This window comes from Macaca fascicularis, chromosome 2 (genome assembly GCF_037993035.2).
Source record: "Macaca fascicularis isolate 582-1 chromosome 2, T2T-MFA8v1.1".
Taxonomy (NCBI): domain Eukaryota; kingdom Metazoa; phylum Chordata; class Mammalia; order Primates; family Cercopithecidae; genus Macaca; species Macaca fascicularis.
Genome location: NC_088376.1, coordinates 184419775 through 184447625, shown reverse-complemented (window position 1 = coordinate 184447625; position 27851 = coordinate 184419775). Strand labels below are relative to the sequence as shown.

The 27851-nt window shown below is 39.1% G+C and overlaps 1 protein-coding gene across 2 annotated transcripts; it reads right to left on the bottom strand.

Moving 5' to 3' along the window:
• Positions 1–13135: 13135 nt before the first annotated feature.
• CPOX (coproporphyrinogen oxidase) lies at positions 13136–26876 on the bottom strand. Of its 2 annotated transcripts, XM_005548336.5 has the most exons (7): positions 26202–26876; positions 24321–24464; positions 23941–24051; positions 22016–22157; positions 19098–19316; positions 15083–15187; positions 13136–14449 (listed from the first exon to the last, which is right to left on the bottom strand). In XM_005548336.5, the coding sequence occupies exons 1-7, from the start codon at positions 26752–26754 to the stop codon at positions 14362–14364; spliced, it is 1362 nt and encodes a 453-aa protein (XP_005548393.3). In that variant the 5' UTR covers positions 26755–26876; the 3' UTR covers positions 13136–14361. The 2 variants fall into 2 exon arrangements, with proteins under 2 accessions (XP_005548393.3, XP_073889732.1); XM_074033631.1 differs by lacking the exons at positions 13136–14449; positions 15083–15187; positions 19098–19316 and adding an exon at positions 19967–20137.
• Between the last annotated feature and the right edge of the window lie 975 nt (positions 26877–27851).

The following is a 27851-nucleotide window of genomic DNA, read 5'->3' as shown; positions in this document are numbered from 1 at the left end:
TGACCACAATGGAAAGAAACAACAACAACAAAAAAAAACAAAGAAAAGAATGAAAAAGTTAAACAACAGGTGGGAAGTCAATGCTAAATAAAAAATTAAAATACATAGAAGTTAACATGTTATTTCCTTCCCAAACATATAATATTCTGATATATTTATAAAATACCTATCCTTGAATTGTTTTTCACTTTTCCAGCCAAATTCCCTCATCAAATTACTTAACTTTCCTAGCTTAAAAAATTATTATTTTTGATTTTGACTACAGAAAGTGAAAAGCAATTTACTGACACATCTATCTACATTACATAAACGTACATGCTCATATATACTTTCCACTGGGAAGGGAAGAATCATCATATGAAAATGACTAAACTCTTTCTCTCTGACTGATCTAGTCTCCCCTACCTCCTACCTTTAAAGTGCTAAAGTCATTTGCCCAGCTTTCTATTTATCAAATATCTGATTGTTTGTTTTAATGTCTTCAGTATGGCTTTAGCTGATTTCCTGAATATCTGATGTCCACATAACACTTAACAGCTTCTGAAACTCTTTCCCGTATGTTATTTTATTTACTTCCCACAGTAATTTTGGAGGTACACATTACTCATTCTGTTTTACAGAGGAGTTAAGAGTAGAGTCTGTGTGATGTCCCCTAAATCACACAGCTATGACCAGTCCGAAATATGGGCTCAGGTTGTATGGGAATACTACCAAGATTTCAGAAATGATCATGACGCATTTACCGGTCCTCTGGTGCCTGGCTATAAAGTAAAAGGGTGAACAATTCAGATTTATATTTGAATCTCTGTCTATAAAGTTTTTTTGTGTTATAGCCACTTGTCTTACTTTTATTTCATTTTTGGTTTTTTCTTCTATCTGAAAGAAAGCTAGAGAGTTATTTCCCCTCACAAGCTTCAAAAACCTGCCAGGCAGAGACTGATTCCCACAACCCCTCTCTGTGATCTGGGCTTCAGGGAACAAGTACAGTGGCAGACCACATTCTTCCTCTAGTAGCAGAGACACACTGGACCACTGGGCCCTGGGAAACTTTTCCCAGGGACTGTCTTTATTGCTCCACTCTCACGACAATCACACACACTCAAACAAGCACTCACATAACCCTGTATACAGTTGCATCAGCACCCAGAAAACCTGGCCTAATGTAGGAAAGGTAATTCCTACCTTAGCAGAAATGATTCATGATGGGCCTGTAATAATGTAAGGAATGTTTACAAAGAGCCAGGGGTAGGGCACGGGGAGGGGATGGGACAGGGCCATTAGGGGAGAGGTAAGCAGGACACTCAGGATGGACCAGGAACTTATTCGAAAGCAGTCATTAACCACCAGAAGGGAGAGGAATTTCACCCAACCCAGGAAATAGGAACGCGTGGCCTAAGGACCCCTTGGGAATCCTGAGTCTTTATTGGAAGGTGTGAGAAAAAAGGAATAAAGTGAAGTATAACTGAAGCTTCATGAATTAGAGAAAATGGAAAGGGTGCATGTAGGAAGGAAAAGAAAGACAAGGTGGAGGTTAAAGGCAAGTCTCAGGTTTTATTGGCATGGTGATTAATTTTATGCCAACATGGTGGGGCCACAGTGCCCAGATATGTGGTCAAACGTTATTCTGGATGTTTCTGTAAGAGTGCTTTGGATGAGACTAACATTTAAATAAGTGGACTTTGAGGAAAGCAGTTTGCCCTTTATAAAGTGGGTGGGCCTCATCCATCAGTGGATGTTCTAAATAGAACAAAAGACTGACCTTCCTGAGCAAGAGGGAATTCTAGCAGCAGGTGTGAACTGCAGATTTGGGACTTGCCAGTCTCTATATTCAGAAATTCCTTAAATAAAGCTATATACAGACATACACACATGCATCCTATTGGTTTTGTTTCTCTGGAAAACCCTAACTATCACAAGCAGGCTGTGGTCATCAAGCTACACAGGGAGGGACATGAAGCTGGTGAACAAAAAACAGGGATATAGCAGCAAGCCAAACTGCAGCTCTATTAGGCAAGGATTTGAACGCTGACCTTGCTCTTGGCCTCATCTTAATTTCCCACCATTACTTTCCCTTTGTCTACTTTTCTTATTTTTAATTGAATTCATCTCATTATATTTTATGCATTATTATATATGTCACCTTATGTCCTTTCTGGGACACATTAGAAGTATAAATAAATAGATTCTCATCATTGGGAGCAATTATGTAAGACTAGATTTAGACTCTCTACAAATAAAGAAGAGACATATGAATTACGCAAATCTAAGAAAAAATAATGAAGAGATATAGATGATAAATGACATAAAATTTAAAAGGCGTGCAGTAGAAATCCAAGTGTGTATGCAAGGGAAAGTAGTTTAGTCATAGGATAGAAAGTATTGAGATTAATCAAGAGGCTAAAACATCAAACCACAGAGATATAAGCAAGAAGCAAAAACTCTTCGTTTTAAAAAAAAAAAAAAAGGTTTACAAATCAGAGAAAATGCATTTTGTGTTAGTATGCCCACCTAAATTTTTTGAACATTACTTAATTAAAATATTTTCTGATGCGAGAAAATTAAAAGGTTCAAGAATGAAGACGTACGAGGTCATGAAAACATAACGCTGTGTTCTCTCTGTATGTATGTACAAAGACTATAGAGTAAGACTTCTTACTCTAAAAAAAGTCTGAACTAATAAAAATTCAGGTGTACTTTTGCTCTATGTCAATAAGATGAGTTGATGGCATTTTTGACTTTACCTAAGATTATAGCAAAGCACTAATAAATTGAAGAACAATCAACAGTTAACTTAGACTTTCACACCACAAAAGCAGAGTAAGAATGAGAGGACTCCACCCCAGCTACCCACACAAGAACCTGGCCAAGGTAAAAATCCGACTCTGTTGTGGCCTAAGACACACGGTTTGATTTTTACACTGGCCAAGTTCTTGTGTGGGTAGCTGGGGTGGAGCTACCCACACAACAGGAACAACATTGAGAGGAAGCCCAAAGATTTCAGGGAGAAGCATTCTTCAACTTGTTACCCATTTTTCCTAAACAGAAAGTGTCCTTCAGTCTCATGCTTTTGCTTATCCCTGTTGTATTTATACCAATCAGACCATGAAGTGATGATGCTGTGGTGGCAGCACAAAAAAACTATGCTGGAGTTTTGAAGCATTGATAGCATTTCCTTCAAATTGTCACTAAAATATCATTTGAAGAAAATAAGGTAGAGCTGTAAAAACCAGAATATGCTTTTCTCTTAGTGTCTTACTATACAAACAGAAATATACCCAAGTTCCTCTGGAACTCATGAGAGGTCTTCACGATTGAGCCAGAGGGCTGCTGTGTTTAGAAAACCAAAACCTACACACAGTGATCATTGATTTAAATGTCACTTCTAAACTCTCAAGCAAAAACTTTAAAAAGGTCATACATCTGGACCATTGTCCAGCACCCACTTTATGAAATACCTTCCCCCTATACCTTGAGGTGTACAAAATCTGTGACTTAGTTTGCATTTTATAAACAATAGTTTTACTTATTAACATAGACAGAAAAGACATTTGGGTACCACGTATAAAGTTCTATGCATCTTTACGAACGATTGGAACCTGTTAAAGAATACTTTTCTCAGAACATATCTTACTTCTTAAAGTTAAAACTAGTTAGAAGATAACGTGTATTTAACTCAGCTCAACAGTGAGGTCAAAAACAGGAAGAGGTCTTTAAAAACACTGTTAATGTAATGTCAACACAGGATAAAAATTAATGTAACAGAAAGGAAAGTTTTTTCTAATAAGAAACATCTATATGATTAAAAAAATGCACAATTAAAATGCTGTTTTGAGGGCTTAAAAATCCATGGCTTTTACTCTTTAATATTTTTATTAATCTAATAAATACAATCAGTTAAACAATCAAAGAGTAGTAAAAGGTTATGACAAAACCCAGCAATTCCCTTTCCATTTCTGTTCACCCCAGCCCTGCTGCCCAAAAGCAACAACTTCTAAATCTTTTAGGTTGTTCTATTTACTTCTGTATTTCTAAGTTTAATCTCTTATCTTTTCTATTATATATTAATTAGAAGACTGCCTGTCTGTGGTCTCTTTACTTATTTTTTCTCTTTCTCTTATATTTGGAGATTTTTCCTCAAATATCTGATGACTCTGGCTATCTATTCTTTTCTTTTGAATGTTTTCTCATTGATTCAAATCATTTTGTTTGCTCTTCTTTTTATTATACTTTAAGTTCTAGGGTACACATGTACAACATGCAGGTTTGTTACACAGGTATACATGTGCCATGTTGGTTTGCTGCCCCCATCAACTCATAATTTAGGTATTTCTCCTAACGTTATCCCTCCCCCAGCCCTCTATCCCCCAACAGGCCCCAGTGTATGATGCTCCTGTCCCTGTGTCCATGTGTTCTCATTGTTCAACTCCCACTTATGAGTGAGAACATGCAGTGTTTGATTTTCTGTCCTTGTGATATTTTGCTGAGAATGATGGTTTCCAGCTTCATCCATGTCCCTACAAAGGACATGAACTCATTCTTTTTTACGGCTGCATAGTATTCCATGGTGTATATGTGCCACATTTTCTTTATCCACTCTATCATTGAGGGACATTTGGGTTGGTTCCAAGTTTTTGCTATTGTGAATACTGCTGCAATAAACATACGTGTGCATGTGTCTTTATAGTAGCATGATTTATAATCCTTTGGGTATATACCCAGTAATGGGATGGCTGGGTCAAATGGTATTTCTAGTTCTAGATCCTTGAGGAATCACCACACTGTCTTCCACGATGGTTGAACTAATTTACAGTCCCACCAACAGTGTAAAAGCGCTCCTATTTCTCCACATCCTCTTCAGCATCTGTTGTTTCCTGACTTTTTAATGATTGCCATTCTAACTGGTGTGAGATGGTATCTCATTGTGGTTTTGATTTGTATTTCTCTGATGACCAGTGATGATGAGCATTTTTTCATATGTCTGTTGGCTGCATAAATGTCTTCTTTTGAGAAGTGTCTCTTCATATCCTTTGCCCACTTTTTGATGGCATTGTTTCTTTCTTGCAAATTTTTTTAAGTTCTTTGTAAATTCTGGATATTAGCCCTTTGTCAGATGGATAGATTACAAATATTTTCTCCCATTCCATAGGTTGCCTGTTCACCCTGATAGTAGTTTCCTTTGCTGTGCAGAAGCTCTTTAGTTTAATTAGATCCTATTTGTCAATTTTGGCTTTTGTTGCCATTGCTTTTGGTGTTTTAGTCATGAAGTCTTTGCCCATGCCTATGTCTTGAATGGTATTGCCTGAGTTTTCTTCTAGGGTTTTTCACAGTTTTAGGTCTTACATTTAAGTCTGTAATTCATCTCGAGTTAATTTTTGTATGAGGTGTAAGGAAGGGATCGAGTTTCAGCTTTCTACATATAGCTATCCTTGGCTATCTATTCTTATAAAGAGGCACTAAGAAGTAATTGGAAGCTCTGGGAGGAAAGTAGGTGGAAAGAAAAGAGCTAATCATTTTGTAGTGAAAATATAAAAGCCTCCAGCAGTATTTTTTTTTCTCCAGAACTATTCATTATCTATTTGGGAAAAAAAAGCCCTTGAATCTCCTGCCCAGCTGGAGACCAAGTTCCCATAAAGAAATGGGGGCAGTTGATGGATTAGAGCCCTCAGTCAGTAGCTCACTTGCTCACTTTCAAGAAACCCCATTATTTCCAGCCCCAGTCAATTATCTGCCTTTGAAAGTTTTAAATAACAGGGGGAGATGCTTAAGGCATAAAAAATAAAACAGTGAGTATTCAAAATTATATATGCAATATGATTTAACTACATTAAAATATGCATAAAATAGCTAGAAAGAAATACACCAAAATTTTGAGTATTTATGGTTACTTCTAAGTGGTGGAATAAAATGTAATTATATCCTTAATACCATTGTTTATTTTCCAAGAGTTCCACAAGGCATACACACTAATTTAAATATGTGGGAAAAAAATACTTGATTTTTAAAGAAACGTATCAGGATGCCAGCAAGAAAATCCACAGAAGTGAATGTTAGTATGAGAGCAAAAGAGTTTTTCTGATCCTAGCTTAAAAGATTTTAATACTTGATGTACACATTAATATTTTTAAAATATGAGTAAGATATTAAGAAATATCCTATTAATATATTGAAATGTTGAAATGGCCACTTGTATATCAGAATCCAGCTGTACAACACTACTAAGAACTTTGAAGCCATCCATGAATCCTGTCTCAGTTCCATTCTCCATTCACCTGAATTTGGTATTTGTCATTAGCTTTTCATTAATTTTATCACTTATGTGTATCTTTAAATAGCCTGTGGCCTAGCTTTGCATCTTTTGAATTTTATACAAATGGAACCACATTGTATGTATTATTCTGCAGGTTATTTTATCTTCGGTCAATGTCTGTGATATTCATCCATATTAATTTTCCCAGTTGTATAATTTATATACACATAACATGAGTCTATGGTATTTTATTAATATACCAGAATGTATCTATTCTTCCATTTATTAAACTTGGGTTGCTTTTAGATTTTGTCATTTTTTTTACCTCTTCTTTTCTAATCTTTGTATTTTACCTCTTCTTTTCTAATCTTTGTATTTCTAATTCTTTATCTTGCCTAAACTTACTAGCTTAGCATCTCTAATACAATATTGAATATTGAATAATAGTAGTGATACTGAACATCCTTATCTTGTTTCTGCCTGCTAATTTCTCTTTTCCCTTTTCTTCTGTTTGTTTGGTTGTCTTGTAAAATTTCTTGATTGAGAAATAGTTTTCATTTTTTCTTATTTATCAGTATAAATATTTAAGCCCTTAAGAGAACACCGCATTAGTTATGTCTCATAGGGTGTAGTAGGTATTGTTTATCAGTATTTCCTAGATATGAGTAATTTTGGTTTATATTTCCTCTTTGATCCAAGACTGGGCTAAGAAAAACAGCTGTTTTAATTTATAAGATGTTGGAGTTTTTAGTTTTTTATTTGCTTGTTCATTTTTGTCTTACTGTATTATGATTAGGGAATACTGTCAGTATAATTTCTGTTTTTTAAAATTTCTTATGGAGTTTGTAATTTAGAAAAGAATTTTGTCAATTTTTATGAATGTCCCTAGGTACTGTGAAGGGTTGTCTCTATTTTCAGGGTTCAGGGTTCAAAATATATGTAATTTAGAGATACTTTGTTACTCATGTTATTTAGGTCTTCTACATCTTTAATATGTTTCCTCCGACTTGCTCTGTCAGGGACTAAGTGAAATAAATCAACAACTGCAAGTGTGCATCAGTCTAGTTCCTCCAGTGGATTTTTTTCTCCTTGTGAATATAGTTATGTACTTTGGTCCATTGATATTTACACCTTTTTACATTCACATTTTAAGTACCCTTCTTTTTCTTATGTTACGCTTTTAGATGTGAATTCCATGATAGCTGATATGAGTATCATAACTCCTTCATTTTTTTAAGTTTGTACTTGCCTGGTATAGCCATCATTTTTCACTTTCTGAAGCATTTTGTCTTAGAGGTATCTCTTTTATATAGCATCTATTTCTTTATGGTCCCACTTGAAATATTGTAAAAGTATGTTATGATACTTTTATTTATTGATGTGTATGTCATTTTTTATTTATTGATAGAATGGGTATGTTTGCTATGGCTTTATCATATGGTTCTTGTTGTTTTCTAAATTTGTAGTTTAAAGTCTCTCACTTTAGCTTGGTTTATATTTCTAGTCTACTGATTACCTTTACTATATTGTATTTAACACATTCATTCTCCATTTCTTTAGACAGTGTCCATTCGTTTCCTCTAAAACCAATGGGAAATTAGCATACTTTCACTTCCTGCCCTGTAACTCTGGCCACAGGTAAGAAGCCAAGCTTTATGGTTATTATATTCTTTCTTTGGTTTATCAAGACATTCTGCTTTCTTCTCCACTTTCATTTTTAGTCCATCAAATTGTAAAAACACATACACTATTTGAACGAGCAGTTCTTCAATTACAAGCTGCTGATTTTTTGACGCCCAAAATGTGCTTATTTGTGAAATACCCACATAATTAATTTATTGTAGACATAATGAAATTACACAAAAACAGAGCTTTCGAAATGATAAAAATGTTTTCTTACCTTTCTTCACTGAATCACACATACCCCCTGGGGTATAGACTCTAAATTGAATACACAAATTTAGATGAACAGTCCTCAATCTTTTTAGAATTGTGTATCCTCTGAGAGTCAGATTAACATAATTCACTCTCAGACAGAAATGTTCACATTTTCTCAGGCAACTCACAGTTCAGAGACAGCCAGGGAACTCAGATGCTAAGCACCGTACTTCAGACATTCAACATTACTGGAACTGTAGACATTGCCAACTTCAGAATCTCCCAGTCATAAAGTGAGACATGAAACACGGTGGAGACATTTGACAAGACATAAACAGCATAGTCAAATTAGCCATGCTTGATTAAATATGTAACGACTCATTTAGATAATCTGTCCAACAACAGCAGAGTTCAACAAGAGCCAGATTTCAGATAATTCTCTCATTTCACTCCTTCTTTGCCTCTCCTCTTTTTCTGTCCTGTCCTCCACCTCTTCTCTCTCGTTTCTCCTTCCTCCTCCCAGGACTTTTTATTCTCCCTCCTTCTTCCTCGCTTTACTTTACTTTCTCCTCCTCCGTTCCTCACCAAAAAACAAACAAAAAGCCCCTGCAGATTAGATTTTCTGCTCCACCTACTGGTTCTTTCAAGAATGTCATATTCTTGAGAAACTGGAGACATTACCTGGTATGTTAATGGAAATAATTTTATCATCTAAATTTTAGTATCTGAGAAGACCTTGATAATTTATAGACTAGGATCATTTTTAAATGTTAATTTAAATCCCAATTTATCAAACATATTAACATAGAGTGTAGATCATGTTAACATCTTGTATTAGAAACAACCATTGTAATATTTGAGCCCTTATTACAATCACATCCCACTTGTCTCTTTCAATTTCCTTCCTCCTATTCTATTCAGATAGCTGCTTCTCAGCTGTCTTTCCTGATACCTCATCCTGTGTGCATTTCTCTGTCCCCAGTTCGGTCTCTGATGCTCTTTTATTACACTGCAGGCACTTCCTTGGGTGGCTTACCTTCTTCCACTTCTTCAATTATTACTTTTACAAAATTGGTAGACTTATGTTTCTGGACTGAGCTCTCCTAAGTTCACATCTCTAAATACTGGTACAGGTAGCTTGCAAGCATTTCAAGCACCTCAAAACTGCTCTTTTCATTTCTGTTAATGACATTTCATCTGTTTCAATTATCTATTGCTGTTTAACAAACCACTCCAAGCTTAATGACATGTAACAGCAACCATTTTATCATGCTCACAGATTCCACAAGTCAGGAATTCTGATAGGGCACAGCAGGGATGGCTTGTCTTTGCTCCACACACGAGGGCACGTCAGCTGAAGACTGCTTCTTGCTGTTTGGGGAGATACCGTATCTCCCACACATTACTAAGATGAACAGTGGGGGTGGGTGGCAGAGAAGTAAAGATGAAAGTAGCTCCTTATTCTTTGCTTCTTAGAAATACATTACTTTTAAGCACCACACTCACGCTGAATAGTATATAAGATCAAGTACACATTAAAAACAAAAAGTACTTTCAGCAGAATTTGTATTGAAGTAGTTTTGTTGTTGTTGTTGTTGTTGTTTTCTTGTTTTTTTGAGACAGAGTTTTGCGCTGTCGCGCAGGCTGGAGTGCAGTGGCACGATCTTGGCTCACTGCAATCCCTGCCTCCCAGGTTCAAGTGATTCTCCTGCCTTAGCCTCCTGAGCTGGGATTACAGGCGCCCATCACCATGCCTCGCTAATTTTTGTATTTTTAGTAGAGATGGGGTTTCACCATGTTGGCCAGGCTAGTCTCGAACTCCTGACCTCAGTTGATCCACCCACCTCAGTCTCCCAAAGTGCTGTTGTGCCCGGCCTGTATTGAGGTGGTATTAATTTAAATGTTCTTTGAGGACATCTGAACTAGTTATTTTTAATAAACTACAGTTTGAACGACAAGAAGCTGCTGAATTTGCATACTATACTAATGGTTAGAAGAATGTCAAGCAGCAGATGTGGAACAGATTCTAAAAGCCTGTCTGCCTCATCAAGTCAGAAAATGGAAGCAACCTTGACCAGATCTGAGCATAGATAAATTGCTATAAAGACTTTTATTTATGAAAGCATTATTCACTTGCTATTACGTAAGAGGCATTCAGCCAGTACAGCTTTGTGAACTTTGATACCTCTCAACCATCTCATAAGAAAACACATCCACGACAGAGTCAATGTTGCAACTCTAAATGACTGCAAAGTCAATTTACTTTCCCCTAAGTGGCTGTATTTGCATCAACCCATTGAAACCATGATGGGTTAGATTATGACAAATTTTATGTTCAAACACATTTTGAAATATGAAGGGATTAACAGTAAAAGGATTATTGACAATACTGATTGAATGAGCTTAACATCTAGAATAGAGCTGGCTACACTGATTGGAAGAGGAAATGCAGTTCAACTAACTTGCTCTGCTGGTATATGTATATGTTAGTGAATATCCAGTATAAAACCACTTGTAGGCCGGGCATGGTGATTCATCCCTGTAATTCCAGCACTTTGGGAGGCCGAGGCAGGTGGATCACCTGAGATCAGGATTTCAAGAGCAGCCTGGCCAACGTGGTGAAACCTTGTCTCTACTTAAAAAAAATACAAAAATTAGCCGGGTGTGCTGGCCCATGCCCATAATCCCAGCTACTCGGGAGGCTGAGGCAAGAGAATCGCTTGAACCCAGGAGGCGGAGGTTGCAGTGAGTCAGGATCGCACCATTGCACTCCAGCCTGGACGACAAGAGTGAAACTCTATCTCAAAAAAAAAAGAAAAAAACATAAAAACACTTCTAGAAACAGGTCTGTGAGTACATTAGTCTGTTTTCATGCTGCTATAAAGAACTGCCTGAGACTGAATAATTTATAAAGAGGTTTAATTGACTCATAGTTCAGCATGGCTGGGGAGGCCTCAGGAAACTTACAATCATGGCAGAAGGCAAAAGGGAAGCAAGGCACCTTCTTCACAAGGCAGCAGGAAGGAGAAGTGCCGAGCAAAGGAGGGAAGAGCCCCTTACAAAACTATCAGATCCTGTGAGAACTTTCTCACTACCACGAGAACAGCACAGGGGTGATTTACCCCCATGATACAATTACCTCCACGTGGTCTCTCCCTTGACACCTGGGGATTTGGGGGATTACAATTCACGTTAAGTTTTGGGTGGGGACACAAACCCTAACCATATCAGTGAGGTTTTATGTTGCATAACTTATGACTTGATTTCAGGTAACAAAACAAGGGAATTTAGTCAAGCCATTTACAAAAGTCTAAGCGTCACTAACTTAAATGTGCTAATTTAGGTTTATTATGAAATTGGATTGTTATGTATGCTTCTTTGGGAAGAAAGATGAAATTTTAAAATGTGGGATTTCAAATATATAACTTATACTTGTGGCAGGAATAACACAATACATTCTTGAAAACAATTTCTAAATGAGCTTTTAGAGATACTGGGAACTTCTGTTTTCACAGGCTAGGAATAAGACAGTTATACAGACAGTTAAACAACAATAAGCTTGATACTACAATATACTGCAAAACAGTGTTGGAAAACAAAGATTAACAGATCATTCATTAGGTAGCAGGTACTATAAATAAGGAAAGACCCACCTTCAATATTTTGTAATAAGTGGGATGTGGATTGAATGACTGTAAATAGAATATGTTGAGAGCAATACTAAAAAATGTGCTGAAAGGGCAGAAGAAATTGACTCCAAGGAAGGTTTCTTGAAGAAGATTTAAATTGGGCATGGAAGGATGAACAGGCACGTAAGACATTCCAAGCAGAGATAGCAGCAGCCTGAGAAAAGGCCAGAGCAGGTATAATTTGGGGTAAGTTCAGAAAAGTGGTGAGTGACAAATGCACAGAGTATATGGTCTGAGACTGAAGTGCACAGAGAAATGTGGAAGATAAGGCCGAAACATGAGGTAGGGGTTAAATGGTGGATTGCTTGAAAGTATTAGCTTTACTAAAGTATTATTCACATATACAATAAAATTCCATGATTTTAAGTTCAGTGAATTTTGATAAATGTATATAAAGTCTAGTAACCATCACCACAATCAAGATGTAAAACATTTAAATCATCTCAAAACACTTTTGTTCCCTTTCACAAATCTGCATCCCCTGGCCCCTGACGTCCATTGATCTGCTTTCTGTCATTAAAGCTTTGCTTTTTCTAGGTTTTCTTATAATGTAGTCATATAGTAACTACTTTTATGTGTGGCTTTCACTTGGCATAATGCTTTTGACGTTCATCCATGTTACTGTCATTAGCAACAGTTATTCCTTTTCATTGCTTAGTATTTTAATATATGCATATATCACAAGTTGTTTATCTGCTCACCTGCTGTTAGCCATTTGGGCTGTTTCTAATTTTCAACCATTGAATAAAGCTGCTGTGAAAACTGAGAACAAAACTTGCATTTTTCTTGAGTAAAATACCTAGGAATCAGGAACTCTGGCATTAGTATAGTTGAGCCTTGAACACAGGTTTGAACTGCACAGTTTTGCTTCTTCGCAGATTTTCTTCCACCTCTGCCACCCTTTAGAGAGCAAGACCTACTCTTCTTCTTACCACTCCCACTAAGCCTACCCAACATGAAGTCAATGAGGATGAAGACCTTTACGATCATTCACTTCCACCTAATGAATAGCAAATATATCTTCTTTCTTATGATTTCCTTAATAACATTTTCATTTTTTTAGCTTGTAAGAAGAGTATATAATACATATAACACAAAACATGTGTGAATTGACTATGTTATTGGTCAGGCTACCAGTCAACAGTAGGCTAATAGTGATTAACTTTTGGGAGAGTCAAAAGTTATACAAGCATTTGAAACTGCGTGCAGTAAGGAGGAGTTGGGGCCCCTCGCCCTAATGTTGTTCAAGGATCAACTGTACTAAGAAATATTTGCATTTTCCTATATTATCCTGGCAACAAAAAATATAAATATTTCTTAGTCTTATTTCATAATAAAATTTATTAGATGTGTTATAAGACAGTTGAAGAATTCATACATTTTCCAGCCCTAAAAAGGCCACACACAATCACATACATTCAATGTGTTCCAAGATAATGATATGTATGAGATGCTGTTCCTTATAAACTTTATTATGAAGCAAATAAAATAATACATTCATATTATTATATGAACAAAGAAGTCACACATTAAGAATCCTGTTGCGATTTTCTCTTAAGAGCAAAGAGCTGCAGAATCTCTAATATAAAAAAGAGGACATTTTCAATGTGTCCATTTTGCTAAGAAATGTGTGTATGAAATGCCTCCAAGTTTCTCATACTATATATATTTGCTTTAAAGAAGGAAATTATTTCTCATTTCATTTTCCAAATGAGAAACATTGCCTAAATTCATGGCATCCCTAGGATTATTCTTAGTCTCAACTTCCACATAGAGACGTCTGAAATAGAAAACTTTAAGTATCAGCATTCAGGGATATAAGCTTTCACATTCAAAAGGGCAGAGAATCCCAACATTAACAAATAATGGTTCCACAAAAATCAAAATTACAACTTACACATCTCTTAATAGTAACGTCACTTTAGAGTTTACAAACTACAGAAATAACTGAATTGTAACACATGCAGAGATTAAGAATATTTCAAGTGCTTCTAAATACCTATTATAAAAATATATATCTACTTGACACTATCATGTTCTCTGGAGAAAGATGTATAAAGACTACAGCAGACTTCAGCGTTGACAAAGTAAATTTTTACCTTCAAGTTCTAAAATTACTCTGAAGAGTCAACGTCACTGAAGTAATGAAAACAAAATGTATTCCACCACAGATTTTTATGGCAGAAATGAAAACTTTAAAAAACCCATGAAACAAAAACAAGATGAGAAATTTCCTGATACATATAATACTATTTACATTCCCTTATCTCAATACTTGGAAACTCAATGTCCAATTTTGTAAACTAGTCATATAAAATGACACTACAAGTATAAATGAGGTGTCATCAATTGACTCTGACAATCTGCCATCTCACCATTCATCACTGACAGCATCCAAAACATGTTACCATCTGCCCATGAGGTGGGGTGCAGAGTGGAAAAGACTAAGGCACAGGTAACTGCCACACAGTGGCAAAGTGCCGGCCAGTGGCATGGGGAGCACACATCCTGTGCCCTCCAAACCCCCGCACGGCCACTCTGCCTGTATCAACACACCCAGTCCCTTGGATGGCGCAGAACTTCCAGAATTTCAGCTTCTTTGGAATTCTCTGAGGGTGAATGCATGTACTCCCATCTATGCGTGTCCAAAACAAAAGCAAAAAAAACATAAAAAATAATGACACATATACCTCTTTACTTAAATGAAAAATAAAATCCTAAGAATAAAAAAAAAAAAAGCCTTATACTTCTTTGTCTCTACTGTGCCTGATGTGCCTTGTACCAACTTGACCTTTAAGAAAACTATTTGCCAAAAAAATAGTTTCCTGATAACTCTTGGGTATGCTTTAGCTAATATTACTATCCCAGAGCCAAAATATACCTTTAACATAAACCAGGGTTTCATAAAGTATAGAACCTCAGGGGATCCTTGGGCAAACTTTCTTTAGCTTAATACTTATGCATACCTCTTTCCAGAAAAACAAATAGGCAGGGAAAGTCCATCTCACCTCCTAGCTACCATGACTCAGCCTGTATTCTCTCTCCCTCCAGTCTCTCCTTGCCCTCACAGAGCCGTGGCATTCACCATGTCACCGCTTAAAATATCCAATTTGATTTGCCTTATTTGACTGTGATTTTCTTATCAAATCAGCAAAGTCAAAACTAACACAGACCTAGGTATGACATCTGCGGTGTTAACTTTCATATTCTGTGGGTGTTTGGGAATTGGGAGTGTAGGGATAACTACTAAAATGAGTTATCTTCTTACCGGGCAGTTAGAGGTAAAGACATCAAGATACTTTCAATTCTGGATCCTGGAGTGAAGAGGCCAAACTTTGTGCCCCGATCATACAGCAGATTAAATTCTACATACCTGCCATAAATACATCAAATAACATTAAGGGCCAGCTCAATAAAATCTTAAGACTAACCCATAACAAATATTTTAAAAGGGGTGGGTTTTTTCCCCCAGTTCCCATCAGTTGGAACTGGCACAGAGGACACCACCCTACAGCCCACTGAGAGCTCTCCATCTGGACAGGCAGAAATAAAAGGTTATTCTACCCACCGAACAATAGAATACAGAGTCTGACCCAACATAGAGCAGTCACAATACAAGGTTATGTTTTCCCATAAGTAAACAGAATTGACACAAAGCTGAGAAGTTTAAAGCACAACAATTAAGAAAAAAAAAAATGCATCCCTTCTCAAGATACCCCAGCTCCTTCTGGCCTTCCTCATACTCTGGAATGTTTCAGAGACAAAGATTTCATTTCACTATCTGTAACTCACGAGTACTACTACCAAGATGGTGTAAAACTTCTGTATCTGAAAGGCCAACTACAGCTAACAATAATCTATTAACAACGGACTATGATATTCTATATATTCCTCTTTCTTAAAGTAGTTAATTTCATTAATAAGCAGTCACATAATTCAGTCTCTTTGCAGATTAATAGCAATCATAATAAAAGGTAGTGTTGAGTTGCAGCGTTTTCATTTTTTTTTTTTTTAAATACCCTTAGCATCAACTAAAACTTGGTTCAGTATATTCACTGCCCTAGTCAGATCTGGACTCCATCCAGTTTAAAATCCTGCCTCTGCCTTTAACATAGGATGTAAAAAGGTCTCCCTCTCTGATTTCAAAAGGATAATTTCTACTACTCAAAAGAATTTAGACTGATTCATAATCTGAAAAGTTCAATAAACAGTGCCCCTTTCAGATCATTTATCTAATTCAGAAATTACTCCCTTGGTCTAAACTTCTCTCACATATTTACCTATTGGTTACTGTCTTGATGCCCATTTATAGCAAAATATTCTCTAGGTTCTCACAATAATTTTTTTTTTTTTTTGAGATGGAGTCTCACTCTGTTGCCCAGGCTGGAGTGCAGTGGCGCAGTCTCGGTTCACTGCAATCTCTGCCTCCTGGGTTCATGCCATTCTCCTGCCTCAGCCTCCCGAGTAGCTGGGACTACAGGCGCCCGCCACCATGCCTGGCTAATTTTTTGTATTTTTAGTAGAGACAGGGTTTCACCATGTTAGCCAGGATGGTCTTGATCTCCTGACCTCGCGATCCACCCACCTCAGCCTCCCAAAGTGCTGGGATTACAGGCCTGAGCCACCACGCCCAGCCCACAATACTTGAATTATTTAAAAGCACCTTTTGTATATGGAACTTGTCAAAAGCCCTGCAAAAGTGTAAAGAATTTTATCTATGCTCCCTTTCTCTCACCATTTATCATTGACTTTTATGTACAAAGAACTATTTAATACCTTCTTATGTCTGTTTCAAAAAATAATTTAAGTGACTCTTCTGAATCCTTTTCTAAGACCATGGAAAAGAATTCTATCTTTTGGCTACCTTTTTCACCTGGTATTACGTTTCTGAAACATCTAAGGGATGGGTATGGTTCTCTAGTTTACATTGATGTATTTGAAAACCTACCACAGAGACCCTTGTTAAGAGTCCTAAATGAATTTTCTGTCAGATCCTTTCCTCTATTGAGCGAATGATGCCCCTCTCTTTACATTGGCCTCTCTACCTCCCACCAAGCTGCACTTAGATCTGATCTTTCTTTTTAAAAAAAAAAAAATGTTTTTTAATAAAAAATGTCCATCTCCTTTTCCTGGTATAGATCTGATATTCTATATATTCCTCTTTCTTAAAGTAGTTAATTGCATTAATAAGTAGTTATCTAATTCAGTCTCTCTGCAGATTAATAGCAATCATAATAAAAGGTAGTGTTGAGTTGCAGCATTTTCTTTTCTTTTCTTTTTTTTTTAATAATTTCTCATCCTTTTCATACATCTGTCCTCTCTGGGGTGCCTATAAGTTAGGGACTTTAACCAATCCCTTCAATTTAACTAATGCCTACATTTTATCCTGTTTCCCTTTCCCAAAATACAACGAACAAATAAGTTAAAGGTCTTTAATTTCTGGTTTCCTATGAAAAGGATAACTGTAAGACTGACGTTCAAAGTCTGGGGGAGGATAGTAGTAACTGAGGGCAAGAAACTGGATGAGATTGCCAAATAAGAGACTGTACAGTCAAAAGGGAACGAGACTGACTGCTGAAAGGGAGACCCGTGTTTGGAGGGGGTGAAAACAGGGGAAGGTGGGTAACAGTAAGTGAAAAGGATAGATAACGGGTCATGACTGCAGTATTAGAAACCAAAGACAGTGTTGATAGCCCCAGAGAAGAGCTGGAGTTATCCTAGTCCCCAGAGTTTATCGCCATCTTAAGGCCCAGAGATAAGGGAGGCAGAAAGAAGCTGTCTTTGAAGAAGAGTCACACACCATACCATAGAAAATTAATCTAATACCCCACAGTTCTGCCTATCTCATGACACCAGACATGCAATGATACACACACAATGACTTTCAGAATGATCTGCCATCAAACGACGTATAAAAAACAAAACAAACCATTACTCCTGTCTATGAAGTTTTAAAGGATTCACCTAACTAGTATTGACAAAATCTGCCAGCTTTGCCTATAAAATCTTGTGCAAAACTAGAATACTTTACTTTGCACAGAGTTCTAAATTGTCCTCTTAGGTATGTCATCCCCACTAAACTATGAGACTCTTTATGTCAGGTCCATGTTATGGCCACCTGGTAGCCAAGATAGTGCCTCATCACAGGGGCCGCAAAATAAATATCAAGTGAAAGAAGGAAAGAGTGGTAAAGGTATATTCAAGAAATTATGGAAACGAACAAAAAACATGTTCCAAAATAGATGTATTCTTTAAGAAATTTCTAAATATTTACTCTCATGTTTTTCAAGTTAATAAATGGGAACCAGATAGCACAGGCAGTCATAAGAAAGGATATACGCAAATGTTTATCTTTAGACTTGAAACATTATTTAAGTTGACCTCTTTAAGGCAAAAGCTTTACCTCCTTAGTACCCAAAGCTTCTTTTGCCTAACACAGAATTAACATCAATGAGAAAATCCATTTTATAGCCATGTTTCAGTACTATACAGGCATTTAAGGTGGCAAGGAGAAACTGATCGGGGCCAGCAGGCTGTGTAATTTGGAGTGGATTTACAAGTAGGCCGTGGCGGGAGATAGTCTCAGAATGGACACCCCACTGAGCTCACTAGGCTCACTGCACAGAGCAGGGTGGTTAAGGTGAGTATCATGGTAAGAAGCACAAACCTGCTTCAACTGCTTAACCTTATGCACTACACAGACTACAAGTTTTGAAGTCATTTTGACCCAGTTCCACGTCTGAGATCTTATATTTACCAGCTATGTCTCTTGGGCAACAGATTTAACTTTCTGAAAAAAGATGATTACACCTATCTTACAGGTTTGCTGAAAAACATCAGATACAAAATGCCTAATGGAGAGGCCGGCAGAATTTCTGAAATTATTTCCATTAAAATAACTTCTGTGAAATCTTTAAGATGAATGAAAAAAAGTGTGATTCCAAATTTACAAAGCCGCAAAGACATTAAATGAGGCTCACATCTTGACATAAGGCTGGAGGGTATTACTAGAAGACTAAGAGAAATCAGCAGAATTAAATTCGGCAAGTACTTACTACATGCCTACTATGAGTCTCTAACGTATAGATGAATCAAATAAACTTTGCTATAATGATACTATTACTTTACACAATGTCTTTTAATTCATTTACTATCCATCTAGCTCTGAAAAGAAATTAACACAACTATTACAAAGTATCGGACAACACAACACCTGCTATTATTAAGAGCTGCTCCACCTCCCCCAGTTACGCCATGAAAGAATTCATTCTCCAGTCACTTACCGTCCTCTTCTGAGCTGCTGCCACAGCTTCTCCTGGGGCGTGAATGAGTCATCACAGTGCTTTTTCACAAGGGGAATATAAGAAGGAACTACAGCCTTGGCACAGCTCTGTACAAAGCGAAACACCTCCTCCTTGGACGGAGAGTCAAGATCATCAAAAAAGATACCACCAATGCCGCGCCGCTCTCCACGATGGGCTATAAAGAAGTAATCATCACACCTGGAAAACACAGCCGCGCCAAACCAGGGATCAAATGGAAAAAAAGAGACGTCAAAATCAATGCGAGACTTTCAGGTTACAGCACTATCCTCAACTAATGTCAGGATAGTGTCCTAATTTGCTGTCCAACTATGAAAATGAAATGAGGATTTTAGACAGATTTTTTACAGATATCACCAAGGTAGAAAATGCTTATCTTTTTTTTTTTTTTTTTTGAGACGGAGTCTCGCTCTGTCGCCCAGGCTGGAGTGCAGTGGCACGATCTCGGCTCACCACAATCTCTGCCTCCCGGGTTCACGCCATTCTCCTGCCTCAGCCTCCCAAGTAGCTGGGACTACAGGCACCCACCACCACGCTTGGCTAATTGTTTGTATTTTTAGTACAGATGGAGTTTCAGCGTGTTAGCCAGGATGGTCTCGATCTCCTGACCTCGTGATCCGCCCAACTCGGCCTCCCAAAGTGCTGGAGTGAGCCACGGCGCCCGCCGAAAATGCTTATCCTCTTATTTTCAAAGCAACCAGACAATCTCACACAAGTCTATGTAAACGATGTGAAACTCTAAGAACTTTAGTGAACAGAGAAACAGTCCAATATTGATACTGTATTTCTTGGAACAAGTTGCTGCAGCCTTCAGAAGCACTGATGCTTTTGTAGGAGGCAGGAGGCCAGGAATCTTCCACTAACAATGACACCAACCATGGTGCAAAGCCAAGCTCTCTCGAGTGAGTTCTTTATTCACCAAAGGAAGGTACTATACACAATCAGGTCTCCTTCAGCAATAAAATTTGATGGTTCTATAGCATGAATGACAGAGGGAAAAGCTGGTGGAAAAAAAAGATCAGAGAATATTTTTTATTCTTTCATATGTCATATCAGACATATGAAAGCTTACCCTGTGAGGCAGCACATACAACTATTAATCTGTTCTTGAGTCTTTTCCCCTCTATGGCTACTAGAACAGGTTTCCTAAGAAGCCATTTCCTAACTGTTAAACTCGTAAAATAGTTTATATCCTAAAAGTAGTTCTTTTGATAATCTCTGCATAAGGGTCCTTAAATAGAAAAACATGTTCAAACAAAAACTAAAAGCTATTTAAAAGGTCACCTTAAATACAGCTTCAATTGCTTAAACAACAACAACAACAGAACAACAGATGCAGATCCCTAGAACTGACACATCGGTAGAATTCACCTCAATCGTGACTTGTTGGCCTTCTTTATATGCACATTTTATTAACACAGTCTAAAAAAGTATATCCTGAGCAAGATTGTAAAGTCAGTTTTTAACCCAAATCATACCTTTTCAAAATCTCTCTTCAAAACATTATAAAATTAAGTAATCTACTTACTTCTTAGTCAGTGTTCCTTTGCTTATAACAGAATTGCTGAAACTGCGTAATTTATAAGTAAAAGGAACTTATTTCTTAAGTTATGGAAGCTGAGAAGTTCAAGTTTGAGGGGCTTCATCTAATGTGAGCGTTCTTGCCGGTGGGGTCTCTGCAGACTCCTGAGGCAGCACACATCACATGGTCGGGGGCTGAACGTGCTAGCTCAGGTCTCTTCTTATAAAGCCACCAGTCCCGCTCCCATGAATTTAACCCATTAATGCATGAATGGATTAATCCATCCATCAGGGCTTTGCCCAATCACCTCTTAAAGGGCCCAGCTCTTAATACTGCCAGATTGGGGGTTACATTTCGACATGAGTTTTGGAGGGGACAAATATTCAAACCCAAGCACTTATACTAAAAACTTCTTTTTAACTAGCTAGCATCCTAGATATTTTATTACCTAACACTGCTTAAAGTCATCTCAGTAATCGCTAGAAAAAAGAACCAAAAGAGAACTGTCTACTCTATTAGTCCTCCTGGAAGGATGCTAAGTTCTGAGAGAGTTTACAAGACAACTAGTATCTGCATGCATCCATGGCTGTATACTTTTCAGTAGTAATGTTACATCAAGAGGAGAATATTCAAATGTTTCATCTTTTCTGGCAATTTTAAAGCTGAACTCCACACTCTTGCATAAATGACATTAACATTCTACAACTATTAGCTCTAAAAACAAAGCAAAAAGACAAAAATTCTTTCTGTTCTTCCTTTTTCAAGAATGTCAATGAGCGCTAAGCAAAATTGAGTACTTTACTCATATTCCAAACAATTTGTGCCAAGATTCCATTTGATGATAACAAATATCCTGGGTCTTCTTCCAACTTTTGTTTGTTTTCTTATTTTATCATTAGAATTTCTTCAACAAATTCTCCAATTCCTCTTTCCCCTTGGCCAAAATCTCTGGTATGTGGGCATCTCCCTCTAGTGGTTCTCCAACCCTTCCCATGCCCTTACACATTCCCAAGTCAACATCAGGAACGATAATTCTCATCTGGAATGAGAATTTAACAACCCACTCTAGATTAAAAAGCCTCTCATTCTCAAGCATAGATCACCTTATAGTTTACAGTCTATCATTCTAAATCATTTGGAATAAAAAGATGTTACTACTCAATTTATATTATAATATTTCTAACTAAATAATTTAATACAACCACTTAAAACTAGTATTCTAATTCTTCTGATGAGTAAAGTAAGAAAAATAGTTCCATTTTCATAAGCAGAAGAGGGTATTTAGTGACATAATAGTTGCCTTCAGAAGGAATAGAATGTAATTTTGGGGTCATGAAAGTTCAGTAACTTTACCTACCATTTTTTAAATTTGGGGTAGAGCTCTGGACCATGCTGGTCACAAGCCTCCTTTAGAGTTCTGTGGAAATGGACAGCGTCTTCTTGGTTCAAGTATGTTGGAGTGAGGTCACATCCACCACCAAACCACCACTGCTTGTTGCCTACCAAATCAAGACATGGGATTCTAATGCGGACTTTCGAGCTTCAGCATTACTGGCTATATTAGAAAACTTAATTTAGCAGCTTAATTTATTCAGCATAAAATGGATGACAATAAAAAAAAATTTTAACTGATTTTAGCTCTGAAGACCAGTAAGGCCCGGGCAGAAAAAGAGAGGTAAAAGCGGCCAGGTGCGGTGGCTCATGCCTGTAATCCCAGCACTTTGGGAGGCCGAGGTGGGCAGATCGCCTGAGGTCAGGAGTTCGAGACCAGCCTGGCCAATATGGTGAAATCTCGCTGCTACTAAAAATCCGAAAAATAGCCGGGTGTGGTGGCCACCTATAATCTCAGCTACTCAGGAGGCTGAGGCAGGAGAATCGCTTGAACCCAGGAGGTAGAGGTTGCAGTAAGCTGAGATCGCGCCACTGCACTCCAACCTGGGAGACAAGAGTGAGACTCCATCTCAAAAAAACAAAACAAAACAACAACAAAAAATTAGAAATAAACTAAAAAGTAAGAAAGTGGAACTTGCAAGGAATGATATGCAGGGCAGTGAGTGATAAAACAGTACACTGGTGGATCAGGAAGTGGACTGCAACTCTGGCTGTAGAGGAGAATCACATGAGGAGCTTAAAATAGCTAGATCACAAAAAAGAAAAACTAAAAACAAACCCACATCTCTGACCCAGGAATCTGTAGTTTATAAAAACTTCCCAGGAGATTCTGACACTCCTTGTATTAAGAACCACTACCACCCCTCCCCTTTCCTAGAAAGAGTAAAAACACTTGCTGAGGTAACTTAACCACTTGAGAATAACTGTTTCATATGTTCACGGGTGTATGAGTTGTCAATACTAGTTAGCAACTTTAAACATAAAAGGTTGAACCAAGCTGAATGGCTTCAAATGAAAAGTTAAAGCAGTGACTTTAAATGCCATCACCTACAGAGACACCAATAGGAATAGGCGTGGTACTGCACAGGTACTCTGACATGTGGCATCAGGTAAGAGACAGGCTGGAACTACATGCACAGGAGGTATCATCAACTGCATCCCACTTTCGACCCACTGCTAATGCCCTGGTGACTAGCAAAGCTATGCATACGTAAAATATTTTCCAAAAGCAAGTTCTCAATTTCAACTTAACCTCGTACATAAGGTGTTCCTTCAGATGTAATGAATTTATGTTTGCAAAGAACCCTGGGCGCACACTGGAGTTCAGGTTCATTAAATCATTCCTTCTATGCTGGAGGAAATATGGGAAGATATGGGAAGGTTAGAGTCAGTCAATATCGTTCTTTTTTTTTTTTTTTTTTTGTGATGGAATCTCGCTCTGTCACCCAGGCTGGAGTGCAGTGCAGTGGAGCAATCTCCGCTCACCGCAACCTGTCACCCAGGTTGAAGTGATTCTTCCACTTCAGCCGCCCGAGTAGCTGGGACCACAGGTGCGTGCCACCACACCCAGCTAAGTTTTTGTATTTTTAGTAGAGAGGGGGTTTCACCATGTTGGTCAGGCTGGTCTCGAACTCCTGACCTCAAGTGATCCACCCGCCTCAGCCTCCCAAAGTGCTGGGATTACAGGCATGAGCCACCGTGCCTGGCCCCATTCTTACTTGTCATGTCTTGGGCAGAATCCATTGCACTTGCCAAGAAATTGCCTTTATATGCCTCCTGAAAGACCTACTTAAGACTATTCTTTCTCACTTTTAGATGTTATGCTCTCTTATCTGTTTCAAAATGCACATTTTGCACAATAGTACTTTCCATAGCTCCTGAGACCCTTACCATCAGCTTCTTCTACTTCAAAGTATCTGTAGTTGAAATGGATAGTAGGAGCATGAGGATTCTTGGGGTGGATAACAGAGCTCACGCCCATAGCGCAAAATGGCAATTTACCTGGAAAGTAAAATACGAGTAGTGAGCTATATTCAGTTACCTCGAATGGCTTGATACAATTGAACTCTAATATGATTTCTAAGTCAATTTTCAAAAGCTGGTTTTTACATTGTCTCTTAAAAACATAATTTAAAAAAAGTAATTCTCAACCTGCAGCATATGAACTCAAATGGCTTTTTTCAGAAGCAGTATTTAATTTATAAATAAAACTTGTGGGCAAAATAAGGTTTGCAGGGACTATTAAAGACTGTCGAGGCTGTCTGATTTACCATCTTTAGTCTTCAGAACTTTTCCTCTGCTTCTCATTTGTTTTGCAGCTTCCTCTGAAAGATTTCCATGAACAACAGAAATGCTCACCCCAGCCTTTTCGAAAACACACCCATCTTGAAGTACACAGCTGATGCCACCACCTCCTGTGTATAGAAATGTAAAAAAGGAGGGAATGTAAGAGTATGTGCAAAACTGAAAGCAACCCTTGCATGAAGATGGTTATCTTCCTGTTTCCCAAATCTTTTATATCAGTGTATTTATCATTTTATGTACAATACAATTAGATAACCAGCTCTGCTTTATAACATACACTATTCATATTGGGCAAATACTGGACCTTCTCATATCACTAAACTGAATATTTCTTCAACATTCTCCTGCCATCATCTAAAATAAATCACTGGAATATTCTCCCTTCAGATTCTACTGTTCAGAATGGCATCTATCAGTTATGATATATGAGAGAAAGCTAAGGTTAAAAATGGGAATGGGTAGACTTGAAGGGTGTTCTATTATTACTGAATTTAAGAGATCAATATTGTTTCAAAAATTTCTTTCTCAGTGTGCTGTTTGCCTTTTAATTTTATTTACAGGCAATTAAGAAACAGTAGATATTCAAACTCTGAAGGGATTCAGAACCTTAAAGTGAGACGCACATTAGTAGTCACGTGTATGAGCCTTACTACTAATTTTTTTTAAGGTACTAGGGTCACTGTAAGGACAATGTTTCATCAAAGTTCATGTTTGGCTTGTTTTATTTCTAAGAACATTTAGAGCTGGATGGGAGATAAGATGATCCAGTACAACTCTCATATATTCCAAATGAGAAAACTGAGGACCAGAGGGGCAAAATATCTCATCCAAGACCAAACTGCTGACGAGTGGCTGCAACAATTTATCTAAATGCTGCCTATCCTTCAGACAATATTCTAAGCACTTCACATATATTCCATCCATATATATGGGTAGTATGAGGATTAAATGAGATGAAATATATATATATTTCATAGATGGGAAAACAGCCATAAAAAAAGTAACTTCTGAGGGTCACACGGCTAGTCTAGTACTTGAGGTTGTGTCCTAGTTCAGTGGTCTTTGCTTGAAAACATTACAAGATGGAAAACTAGACTGAACTTCATTTAATATAGATGTAACAATATCACAGCTCAAAACAGGAGAAGTCAGGAATCCTTCAAGTTTCCACTCAAGATGTGGGGTTTCACTGTATGCGCAACACCACGGTCATGAATGTATGCCTCTATGAGAACTGGGTTCTGATGCTCATTGACATTAGAAGGGAAGACTTTCCTAGCAGGAAATCTGACGCGTGCATTTGGTAGTGCTACTGAGAAACCAATCAAATATATCTTGGGCAACAGTAAAAAGAAGTGGGAAGACTCTGACACAATGGCATCCTGGCTGGAGGAGTTTCGCCGACACTTAGCGCGCAGGAGATGAGTTCTTTCCATCTCCTAAAGAGGAAAAAGCGCAAATTCACCCAGAGAAGGAGACAAAATGTGTTCCATAATCTATTGAAATTTATGTTCAATAACGAACTTTGGACATCCAAGCTTGTTAGTTACAAATACCCCTTAAAAGTTCTAAAACAAACAAACAAACAAAAAGCTGCTATGGAATTGCAAAGATTTTGAAATGCAGTACCACAGTGACAGCTGATCTGGGTCCACACCTGCAAGCAGAGGGCTGGTGACCCTTTCGTGTCCATCTTTTTATCAGCGGCCTCTAACCAAGCGGCCTCTCCGTGGGTACCCCCTACCTACCCCATCTCATATTGTGAACTATTATATTTTCTGTCTGCAATCTGGAACCTGACCCTTTTTCCCCCATCTCCACCTCCCGCCAAGGGCCGGCCTCCTTACCTTCCTTCCTCTCCCACCGGTCCACAGAAAAGCTGGCGCCCCCGTCTACCTGTGCCAGAGCCTGACACACCTGGGCCTGGGTCTCCAGGATCAACAGCTCCATCTTGGTCTTCATGTCGCCCGGCCTCCTTCGCAGCTCGCCCAGGTCGGTCACAGGCGGGGCCATGAAGCTGCTGCAGCGGCGGGCCAGCTCATCCTCCTCCTCCGGCCTCCCCAGCGAAGGGGCCCGCGTCCCCGAGCTCTTAGGCACCATCTCCGCCCGCTGCACATGCCCGAGAGCAGCGGCGGCCAGCCCCACCAACCCCGCCAGCGCCGCGGCCAGCCCTGTCCCCAGCCAGGGGCCGCCTCTCGCCGTCGGGCCGTGCCCCAGCCCGCGGCTCTGCTCCGTGCCAGCCGGGCCAGGGGGCCGGCAGATGCGTCTGGCTGCGCTGTGCCGGGACCAGGCTCGGAGTCCTCCGCCGCCGCACTGGGACCAGGCGCGGAGCCCTCTGCAGCCGCCCCGCGCCACGCGCCAGCAGGGGCCGACGCTCAGCCTGCCCAGCTGCAAGGCCATGCTCCCGCACTATCACCTGGGGCAGTGCCTGCGTCCCAGAGCCCGGCCTTTGAGCCGACCCACCCCGACCCCGGGAGTCCTGAGCCCGCGAGCCGCACAGGACGAAAGAACCTTTCGGGAAGAGCCACTGCAGCGTCGGGCTCCGGCGGCGGGGGCGGGAAGTGGGGCGTGCTGGGAGCTGTAGTCCGGATCCTATCGCCGCCTGCAGCGTCCCCGCGCGGGGCGGGAGATAAGAATCCGACGCGCCCAGAAGGGCTGGTCCGAAGGGAAGAGAGCGGGGCGGGGACGGTGCTGTAGAAGCTACGGGAGAGATAACAGAGGCTCTCTTGTCACGTACAACTTCGGGTCGGCTGTTTACTCAGCCAAGGAGAGAAGAGAGAGTCGGGCTGGGAGGCTGAGGGCGGACTGGGGCGGAAATGTGGCAGAGATCCCAGTCCCGCTTACATTTTCAAACAGGGTTTGCAGAATACAGAGCCTGGCTCAGGATGTATAGACTACAGACCTGCCCGTCGCTCTGGGTCCTGGTCCTCTAGAGTTTTCAGAGGGGATGGGCAGGCTGGGAAACTCCTTGCTTAAGGATGATTTTCTAAGGAGAGTGGGAGAAGCTAGTAATGGACTCGGAAGAGAATCTAGAAGACTTTCTGTGATCGAGTCCACATCACAGTTCTGTCCTTAAGATTTCCCCAGGCCGGAGCCGGCACGGTGGCTCACGCCAGTAATCCTAGCACTTTGGAAGGCCCAGGCGGGTGGATCAGATGAGGTCAGGAGTTCGAGACCAGCCTGGCCAACATGGTGAAACCCTGTCTGTACTAAAAATAAAAAAAAATTAAAAAATAAAAATAAAAAAAGCTGGGTGTGAGGGCGTGCGCCTGTAGTCTCAGCTACTCGGGAGGCTGAGGCAGGAGAATCGCTTGAACCCGGGAGGCAGAGGTTGCAGTAAGCGGAGATCGCGCCACTGCACTCTAGCCTGGGTGACAGAGCGAGACTCTGTCTCAAAAAAAAAAAAAAAAAAGATTTCCCCAGGCCTTGCTTCTATAGTACCTACTTGATTATTTTAGAAAAATGAAAAGCAACGTGACTGTTTTGGTTAACCAGTA